Here is a 10687-nt window from a genome sequence, read left to right on the forward strand (position 1 = left end):
ATGGGGCGCCTGGGTGGCTCAGTGGGTTAAGCCGCTGCCTTCGGCTCAGGTCATGATCTCAGGGTCCTGGGATCGAGTCCCACATCGGGCTCTCTGCTCAGCAGGGAGCCTGCTTCCTCCTCTCTCTCTGCCTGCCTCTCTGCCTACTTGTAATCTCTCTCTGTCAAATAAATAAATAAAATCTTTAAAAAAAAAAAAAAAAGACAAAGATCTGCTACATATATATAATAATACATATATCTGATTTTATATCCATACATTCTCTATGGAAAGACACCCTAGAAACTGGCAACACTGGGTTCCTGCAGGGAGGGGAGCCAATTACTGGGACATAGACCTGGGAGACATTTTACTGAATACTTACTCTTCTGTACCTTTAGCATTTTAAACCACAACAATATATACTACCTATTCTAAAATGATTAAAACAAAACCAGGGGCGCGTGGGTGGCTCAGTGGGTTAAAGCCTCTGCCTTCAACTCAGGTCATGATCCCAGGGTCCTGGGATCAAGCCCCGCATCAGGTTCTCTCTCTGCTCGGCGGGGAGCCTGCTTCCTCCTCTCTCTTTCTGCCTACTTGTGATCTCTGTCAAATAAATAAAAAAAAATTAAAATTAAAAAAAAAAAAAAAACCCAAACCAAGAAAACCAATAGCTGTTTTTTGATTTTTTTTTTAAGATTTTATTTGTCAGAGAGAGAGCACAAGCAGGGGAGCAAAAGAGCGAGAGGCAGAAAGAGAAGCAGACTCCCTGCTGAGCAAGGAGCCAGACGTGGGACTCAATCCCAGGACCCTGGAATCATGACCTGAGCGGAAGGCAGAGGCTTTAACCCACTGAGCCACCCAGGCGCCTCCCCCAATTGCTGTTTCTTAACACGACCTCAGGGAAGCTACTTAACTTCTTCACGCCTCACTTTATTTATAAAATGAGGGACAAACCTATATCCTGGGGTTGAAGGATGAAGGCTCTATGAGATAATGTAGCTTAATCACGTACAGCAGGGGCTTAAAGATCAGGTATACGCATAGTTCTCTGCTACTACTGATTTTGGACATCTGTATTTACAAAGTTCTCCCACAGGTTTTTAATGTCTGTGCACAAACCTACAATATCTGTTCACAGACAACTGCCTCACTCATAGCCACGTTTAGGTGGCTAATACCTTCTTCTTTTTTTTTTTTTAAATGTATTTATTTTTTTTTGGTGGCTAATACCTTCTTATGTACTTCCTCTCCCTATCTGAGGGGTAAATCTCTGACTCAAGTCGGGACAATGAAACTGGATCTTCCAAAAGGATGACTCAAGGACACAAGTCAGTCATTAAGACATCTGGACCAGAAAGTGATGGGAACCTGAGGTTTGTGGCACCTTGCTGGGGCCCCGGAAGCTGAGAAGACTGGTCTGTAAGAGGGAGAAAAAGGCAGAGACAGAGCGAAAGCCAACTTCAGTTTGTTAGTTGCTTTTTCTTTTTTTTAATTTTCGTTTTTAAAAAAGATTTTATTTATTTATTTGACAGAGAGAGACATAGTGAGAGACGGAACATAGCAGGGGGAGCAGGACACAAGGTGGGGCGGGGAACGGGAGAGGGAAAAGGCTTCCCACGGAACAGGGAGCCTGATGTGGGGCTTGATCTCAGGACCCTGGGATCATGACCTGAGCCCAAGGCAGATACTAAACAACTGAGCCACCAGGGCCCCCCCACCAATTCCTTCTTAAAAAAAATCCTCCTTGGGGCACCTGTGTGGCTCAGTCACTAAGCACCTGCCTTCAGCTCAGGTCATGATCCCAGGGTCCTGGGATGGAGCTCCACGTTGGGCTTCCTGCTCGGTGGGATGTGTGCTTCTCCCTCTCCCCTAGCTTGTGTTCCCTCTCTTCCTGCGACTCTCTCTGTCAATTAATAAATAAAAAAAATCTTCAATAAATAAATAAAAATCAGTTAGTCAATCAATCAATGAATATCCTCACTTTACGTAAGCTGGCTTCAGTGCTTTCTGTTGGGTGTGACCAAATGATCCCAAAGAAAAGCAAAACTTTTTTTTTTTTTTGAGGGGCAGAGAGTGAGGGAGAGAGAGAATTTTAAGCAGACTCTATGCTTGCTGTGGAGCCCAACACGGGGCTCAATTTCCCGGCCCTGAGATCATGACCTGACCCAAAATCAAGAGTTGGATGCTTAACTGACTGAGCCACCCAGGCGCCCCAGCAATCCCTTTCCCTACAGAAGAGGACTCTTTCATACCTCCTCCTCTTCTTTGAGCCCCTGCCTCCCCGACCTCATGTGCGCCCACCTCCAGCCACAATCATGTCCTGAGGGCACACGTGTCATTAACAGAAATCAGAAGCCAACCAAAGTGCATTTCTCGTGTTCTCACCAGTATTACAGTATCACACAGTATCTTCCACCCTGCCTTCCCTTTAGTTACAAAAGAAGCATCCTGTTCCTGGGGCACCTGGTGGCTCAGTCGGTGGTGCCTGCGACTCTTGATCTCAGGACTGTGAGTTCAAGCCCTGTGCTGGGTATAGAGATTACTTAAAAATAAAACTTTGAAGGAAAAAAAAACAAAACCCGCCCTACTCCCAGCGAAGAGAAAACTCCCCACTTGTTTGGGATCTCCCTCCCCTTTCTCACTCTTGAAGTTATTCCCACTGTCTGGCATTTTCAGTTTCTCTTGCTCTACCGGATGTTTCTGTTCACAAATCAAGCCCGTTCCGGTTAGCATCTCCAGTGTTAAAAGGCAACCTCCCTTGACCCTCCTACCCCCTCCAGTTCTCCCTCCACACCGAAACTTCCCCATCTCCTCTGCGGATGCGGCCATCACCTTCAGGTCACTCTTCAAACCACTCCACAGAAACTGCTAGGCAAAGTCGCCTCCATCTCCACGCCGCCACATCTAACAGCCACTTCTCCACCCTCATCTTCTACAACTTCACAGCCATGCCTGACATAACCAAGCACACAAGCCACTTCTTCAGTCTCTCCTCCTGGCTTCTGCAATGCTACATTTTCCTGGCTTTCCTCTGACCTTATGGACTCCACCACCCACTCCAGACCTCTGATGATCAGACAACTTCAAGGCTTGGTTTTGGGTTCTCTTCTCTCAGCATATTTCCTCCTAAAATGATCTCACCTAGTCCTCGAGCATTACGTCCTGTCTATATGCTGCTGACTCGCATATTTATAACTCTAAGCCAGACCTTGTTGCAGACTACTGTATCCAACTGGTTCCTTGACATCACCTTTTATTTTTATTTTTTAAAGATTTTATTTATTTATTTGACAGAGAGAGAGAGAGATCACAAGCAGGCAGAGAGGCAGGCAGAGAGAGGAGGAAGCAGGCTCTCTGTTGAGCAGGGAGCCCGATGCGGGGCTCGATCCCAGGACCCTGAGATCATGACCTGAGCCGAAGGCAGAGGATTAACCCACTGAGCCACCCAGGCGCCCCCTTGACATCACCTTTTAGATATCTATCAGATGTCTCAAGCTTAGTAAGTGAAAAGAGAATGGCCCCAAACCTGAACAGACTTATCTTCCTTCCTGATAAATGCTTCACACACTCTCTTCCGCAATTCAAGTCACATATCTAGTATGACAGTCACAGTCTAGTAAGAGCCACCCTTGGTGTTTTCTCCCTTTCTTACACCCTTCTGGTTCAGTCTCCCACAAAATGCTGCTAATTCTACTTGCAAAGTAGATACTGAATCCATCTGCTTCTATCTCCACCATGACCACACTAATACAAGCCTCTCGGACGTGTGCAATAGCCAGCCTGCTCGTCCCTGCTTCTACTCCTGACGCCCTAGAGTCCATTTTTCATTGGAGAGCCAGTTAGCTTTATTTATTTTTTTTAAAGTAGTTCTTTTTTTCTTTTTTTAAGATTTTACTTATTTATTAATGTCAGGCAGGGAGAGTGGCATTCAGAGGAAGAAGGAGAAGCAGGCTCCCCGCTGGGCAAGGAGACTGATCTGGGACTTGATCCCAGGACCCTGGGATCATGACCTGAGCCAAAGGCAGATACCTAACTGCCTGAGCCACCTAGGTGCCCTGAGAGCCGGTTATCTTTAAAATAATCAGATGTCAATCTTCTCCCTGGTTTCAACCCTCCAATGGCATTCTCCTGTTCAATGCTACAGATTGAATGTCTGCGTTCCCTCAAAATTTTGATGTTGAGAACCGAATGCCCAAGGTGATACTAAGAGGAGGTGGGGCTTTTGGGAGGCAACTGGATCAGGAGGATGGTGCCTCATGAATGGGATTAGTGCTCTAATAAATCCCCAGAGAGATCCATTGTCCCCTTCCATCATGTGATGACACAGTGGGCAGTTGGCAGTCTGCCACCTAGAAGAGGACCTTCACCAGAACCTATGTTGGTGCCCTGGTCTTGGGCATCCAACCTCCAGAACCATGAGAAATACATTTCTGTTGTTTCTAAGCTGCCCCATCTGTGGTATTTTGTTAAGGCAGTTCAAACAGACTAACAAAACAGGACAGAACCCAAACTTCTCCTGTCCTACTAGCACCGACCTGCTTCTTTCCTTCACTCCTGATGCTCCAGCTCATTGACATCTTTGCTTTTTCTGAAACATACCAAACCCCTTCCTATCTCTAGGCTATTTACTGACCTGAAGTTCCCTCATCTTGGAAGGCCTCTCCCCAGCTTGGCGAGGACATTACTATCTTCGGGTCTGGGCCCAAATCTCTCTTCTTGAGATTTCTTCTCAACTATCCTTCCTAAAACAACTTCCCCAGTTACTCCCTCTCATCGGCCAATTTGCAGTCCTTATCACAATCTGTAATGTTTATCCCTTTGCTCATCTCCCTGCTAAAAAGTCCATGAAAACTAGGATAATGTCTGCCTTGTTCTCTGCTAGAACCCTGGTGTCTGGCAAAAATAGGTGTTCAAAAGACATCTGGATGAATAAATTAAAATAATTTTATTTGAGGGACGCTTGGGTGGCTCAGTCAGCTAAGTGTCCAACTCTTGATTTTTGGCTCAGGACATGATCTCACGATTGTGAGATCAAGCCCCAAGTTGGGCTCTGCACTGGGCGTGGACCCTACTTAAGAGTCTCTCTCTCCCTCTCCTTCTGCCCCGCTAAAAAAATTAAGTAAATAAAATTCTTTTTAAAAATTTTTTATTTTTTATTTTTTTAAAAAGATTATTTATTTATTTGACAGAGAGATCACAAGTAGACAGACAGAGGCAGGCAGAGACAGAGAGGGTGGAAGCAGGCTCCCCCACGGAGCAGAGAGCCCGATGTGGGGCCTGATTCCAGGACCCTGAGATCGTGACCTGAGCCGAAGGCAGAGGCTTTAACCCACTGAGCCACCCAGGTGCCCTTCTTTTTTTTTTTTTAGAGAGAAAGAACAGGAGGTCCACCTAAAAGAATTTTTAAAAACTTGAAACAGTTAAGCTGCTCACTTATACTACGATTTGCAGTAAACCTGATTCACCACAGCAGGACTAAGCATGGAAGGGGACAGAAGGGAAGTGTGATGAGAGAGGAGGGAGGACTCTACTCACTTAATTCCTAATCTAAAAACCAAGAAAGGATACTGTCGCACATGTCATCATGAGTGGATGTCACCAAATGACATTCAGCCTCATATTGTTCACCATGGAATAGGGCAGCAGACTATAATAATTACGTTTTCAGCTTCTGTGCCAAGCAGCCAGCACTCGTGGCCTCTCCACCCCCTTATTTCTCCTCAAGGACTGTGGAGGCTCTGCTCAGGACTCACCAGCCATCACGGAGTAGTTGAAGTGTTCTGCTGCAGGATCTAGGTTCACAACTTGCACGGACCGATTGAGGGCTTCACAGTGCTGGACCATGGTGGCACAGTAGGTGCTCTGTAACGTCACAAGGCACGAGGGGGTCAAAGCGACAGGCAGTGTAGTGCTACCGCCTGCATCCCCAAAGGGACACCCTATATCCCTTGGTCAGTGTCCACAAAGGTCAAAACTATGCTTTCAATGACCAAGAAGCCGACTGAAAACAGGAAAGGTACCAGGCTGGGAGTCGGGACACCTAACTGGGCTGCAGATCCTGACGTGGCTGGGACTCACGGGTAACTTTAGCCAAAGTGCTTCTCTACTTTGCCCCTCAGTTTCCTCTTCTTTTTCTTTAAAAAGATTTTATTCTTAAGTAATCTCTACACCCAACGCAGGGCTCACACTTAACCCCAAGATCAAGGATCAGTTGTGGGATCCACCAAATGAACCAGCCAGGTGTTGCACCCCACCCTCCCGGCCCCCGCACTTTTCTTGTCTCTAACTGGGATGGCCTCCACGACCACTAAGGCTCCTTGCTGCTCTAGGGGCGCCTGGGTGGCTCAGTGGGTTGAGCCGCTGCCTTTGGCTCAGGTCATGATCTCAGGGTCCTGGGATCGAGTCCCGCATCGGGCTCTCTGCTCGGCAGGGAGCCTGCTTCCTCCTCTCTCTCTCTGCCTGCCTCTCTGCCTACTTGTGATCTCTGTCTGTCAAATAAATAAATAAAATCTTAAAAAAAAAAAAAAAGGTTCCTTGCTGCTCTAACATGCAACACGTGGAATTTAAAGGGAAGACTTCTGATCATACCATGCAGCACCTAACACACAATGTCTCCACCAAGATGATTACAGTCCAAACAAAGCTCTAAGTAGGGTAGTCAGGGATGTTTCAGCGGGGGACAGAGAGAGGGGGGTATGTTTAAGCCAAGAGATGTGAATGTGCTTGCCAAGCAAGGGGAAGTATTTCCAAATGAGAGCACACTGAGGTCAATAAATAGTCTAGAGGTGGGCTATCAGTTTGCAACTTTTGGTTTAGCGAATTCCTTATCCCTCATTTAGTCCTTAACATACTATGTTAAAATTTCTAGGCTACTTGTCTGTTTTTCCCACTTTCTGTTTAAATGCAGGGCTGTCTTTTACTCAGTTTTATAAGCCTAGGACCAGCATGGTACCTGGTACATAATAAATGCTTGATAATTATTTCTAATTCACTTAATATATTTGGATATAAACTCTCCCAGAGCAGAGATTTGTGTGCGTGTGTGTGTTTTGTTCACTATATGATCCCTAGGGTCCAGAACAGTGACTAGCACAGAGAACACGTCAGTGGTACTTCTAAAAGTAGGCATCAAAAATCTGTAGGAAAGGGCGCCTGGGTGGCTCAGTGGGGTAAGCCGCTGCCTTCGGCTCAGGTCATGATCTCAGGGTCCTGGGATCGAGGCCCGCATCGGGCTCTCTGCTCAGCGGGGAGCCTGCTTCCCTCTCTCTCTCTCTCTCTCTGTCTGCCTCTCTGCCTACTTGTGATCTCTCTCTGTCAAATAAATAAATAAAATCTTTAAAAAAAAAAAAAAAAAAATCTGTAGGAAAGTACTTGTCTAACATAATCAGTCTGAAAATTCATCTGGAATATAGAAAATAACTTCTATCATGCTCAGTGACCTTTGCGACATACTATTCTCTCTGCCGAAAAGGAGGCCCTCTCCATGCAATCACACTACGTTTTATTTATTTTTTTAAAGATTTTATTTATTTGACAGAGATCACAAGTAGGCAGAAAGGCAGGCAGAGAGAGAAGAAGGGAAGCAGGCTCCCCGCTGAGCAGAGAGCCCGATGCGGAGCTCGATGCCAGGACCCTGGGATCATGACCCGAGCCGAAGGCAAAGGCTTTAACCCACTGAACCACCCAGGTGCCCCTCACACTATGTTTTAATTGGCAAGGCATCTATCAATCTTCCCAAGTAGACTATAGACTTTGGGTAGGCAAGGGCTACATTACAGTCATATGTGGATCTCCTACATATGAGGAGTCTTGAACACATTGTTCTAAGGCCAAGCCTTAGAACAATGTGTTCAAGACTGAAGCCAGGGGCACCTGGGTGGCTCAGTGGGTTAAAGCCTCTGCCTTCGGCTCAGGTCATGGTTCCAGGGTCCTGGGATTGAGCCCAGCATCGGGCTCTCTGCTCAGCAGGGAGCCTGCTTCCTCTCTCTCTGCCTACTTGTGATATCTCTCTCTGTCAAATGAAAAAAAAGAAAAAAAAAATACTGAAGCCAAACAACACCTCCACAGACTCCAGTGCTTCTCACACTTCTGTTATTTGACTAACACCTTCACCCATTTCTATATTTGAATGTCTCTCATATTACTCCACTCATACTTGTTCACAAGAAAAAAATCACACCTCTATTGTAAATAGAATACCAGTTATAACATGAAGGTAACCATAAAATCCCTTAAAGCTCTTTCTGTTCTGGCTAAATAAAAAGGTCAAAAGCTCTAAAATCTTATCTCTGAAGAGACTTGATTAAAGAAGTATTAAAGGTATACAAGCATCCAACTGACAATTTCACTTCATTGCAAACTGAAAGAGGATTGAAAAGGGAGTAATTTTCTCAATATGATTCAATGTTCATTAATGTTAGGCCCATGTACCTCCTAAAATCGTCTCTATATATCAGAAGTCCATGTGTCAAGCTCTGAGAAACAGTGATTTAATGAGACCTCACTTGAACTTTCTATGAGGGGGACAGGGACGGATTCTGGAATTACACAAAACTGGATGCAAATTCCAGCCGTCACTTAGTAGTTCTGGGATCTGGGCAAAGAACTTAACCTTTCTGTATCTCATTTTCTGTAAAATTCCCATCCGTAAAAATGGGAATAACAGGAGTTCTCTCACAGCGTTGTTCTGGAAATGAATTGGGAGTTTAAAAGCAGTATCTGGGGCATAAGTAGAATTTAAACGTTAGCACCACCGTTAGTTACTCCCCTTTGAATACCACAACGACGAGCACTACAGCCCAGACTGCAGAAGCCAAGCCAAAAGCCCAAGGGTCCCCAGAGCACGCATCGATCCCGCGGTCTGGACCAGAACGTCCCTGCTTGATCCCAGGATCCCCTCCCTGCCTCCCACGAGCTCTCCGACTTTTCTCTTCTCCGACCAAATCCTCACCTTCCCGCTGCCGGCCGGGCCCATGACCAGCTGCGCATACCGAGGCATGTCTGCGGTCCCGGTGGTCCGTGCCGCCCGCCTCACAACAGAAGCTGACCGCCCCGCTCCCTTCAGCCTTCGCGCGGCGCTCACTGAGTTCCGGGAACCCCACGTGCGAACCAATCGCAATCCAAAGTCTGTTTGTGCCTTCTGTTCTAGCTCGTCCCTGACTACGGAGCGTCCCGCAGGTCAAATCTCGTGTGAAACGCCTTCTCAGGGAACTTCAGCGCGGGGGCGGAGGGCTCGCGGGGAGGCGGGCAGGGAAGGCGGTGTGCGCGTGCGCAGAAGTAGCTGGCGGAAATTGGCAGTTGGGATGCTAGAGACGCCTGGTTGCCTTGGTGATAACGGATAACGGCTAACATTCTGCATCCCTGCGCTGGGGACTTCGGTCCTTGATTTGCGTCCTGGTCTTTGACCTTTATGGTGACACTCAAGATTTGCAAATTTGTAGAGGGTCTGGAATACTGAGGATCTGGAAGGCACCTCCTATTTTAGCGGGCATGTACTAATCCCTGCCACAAACCGTGCAAGCGCGCAATCAACTAAAGACCTGCCCCTCCCCCAACTTATTCCAGCGTCGTGCATCTGCCCTCCCCGCTCTCCCGAAGCTATTCGGGCAGTGTCCGGAGCACATCGGAGGGGGCTAGAATACGGCGTCCGCCTCTTCACCCCCAATATCGCCCGGCCTGACGCACGCGTGCTGACGGGGGAGGGGAGAGGGGAAAGCTGCTTCCGCACACCGCTCGAGGTCCGGGCACCGGGGAGGAGATGCCCGGCCAAGGTCCGGTGTCCGACTGGACAGAATGCAGCTCTTCCGCAGAGCCTCCCGCAGTGGCCGGGACCGAGGGTGGCGGCGGCGGGTGAGGCTGAGGGGCCCTGAAGGGTTAGGGAGGACGATGACCGGCTCCGGGTCGTGATCCCCTGTGGAGGAGGGGGTGGGAGCTGGCAGCTCCAAAGGACTCGTCCCCGGTGGACTGAAGTGAGAGGAGGGGACAGCCTTTGTTGTGCTCGGGGTAGGACAGATGGAAGCCGACTCACTGTTTAGGGGAAGGGCTTGTGAGGTAGGATTGAGTGTTGGTGCAATGACTAAACGCGGTAACTGCGACAATTGCTTGGGTGCATTTTTCTGCCTCGAGGGGGCGCTGCGAAACCTGCTGGAAAACATGCAGTCTCCCACAGGATCTCTGTAAAAAAGAGGGGGTTGAGGGCCCAGCAGAAACAGGTTCAATCTAGGGTTTCCAAGTCAATAAATCAGTTCCGTGTGTGCGACATTAGCCACCTTTAGGTCCAGGGAATTCATAATGCCGATATGACAGATAATTATGAATATTAGAGGCACTTTGATTTGACATTTTCTTCCCCCTGAAGTTTTTCTTCATAAATCCATTTTATTTTGAGCAGGTTTTTTTACTATTATTTCCTGGATGCTGATGACAACTAGTCTTCAGGACCTCCCGGCTTCCATCAGTTATTCCCTAAGAGTGAAAGCTGCAGGGTGTTTCTCCAAAAGCTCACAGCCATGGCTCCTGCTGCACCCATGACCACTTTACATATATATAGTGGATCGAAGACTTTCTTAAAAACACTTATTTATTTGGGAGAGAGAGTGTGGAGGCCGCGGGAGGGGGAGGGGCAGAGGGAAAGAGAGAATCCTTAAGCGGACTCCCCACTGAGTGAGGACCCCCCCCCCCCCCCCCCCCCCCCCCCCCCCCCCCC

At 47.7% G+C, this 10687-nt stretch overlaps 2 protein-coding genes across 2 annotated transcripts in view; one reads left to right on the forward strand and one right to left on the reverse strand.

The window, feature by feature from the left end:
- Positions 1–9164, reverse strand: part of GPN3 (GPN-loop GTPase 3) — a 14992-nt gene extending 5828 nt beyond the window's left edge. Inside the window, exons 1-2 of the mRNA XM_059408396.1 lie at positions 8933–9164; positions 5736–5844 (exon numbers count right to left, since the gene is read on the reverse strand). Coding sequence (XP_059264379.1) covers positions 5736–5844; positions 8933–8980 — 157 coding nt within the window. The 5' untranslated portion in view covers positions 8981–9164. The remainder of the gene's footprint in view (positions 1–5735; positions 5845–8932) is intronic.
- Positions 9165–9638: 474 nt separating this feature from the next.
- The window catches only part of FAM216A (family with sequence similarity 216 member A), a 9762-nt gene continuing 8713 nt past the window's right edge, over positions 9639–10687 (forward strand). Inside the window, exon 1 of the mRNA XM_059408397.1 lies at positions 9639–9831. Within this exon, the coding sequence (XP_059264380.1) occupies positions 9740–9831 (92 nt within the window). The 5' untranslated portion in view covers positions 9639–9739. The remainder of the gene's footprint in view (positions 9832–10687) is intronic.

Source organism: Mustela nigripes, chromosome 8, assembly GCF_022355385.1.
Source record: "Mustela nigripes isolate SB6536 chromosome 8, MUSNIG.SB6536, whole genome shotgun sequence".
In the NCBI taxonomy this organism is placed as follows: domain Eukaryota; kingdom Metazoa; phylum Chordata; class Mammalia; order Carnivora; family Mustelidae; genus Mustela; species Mustela nigripes.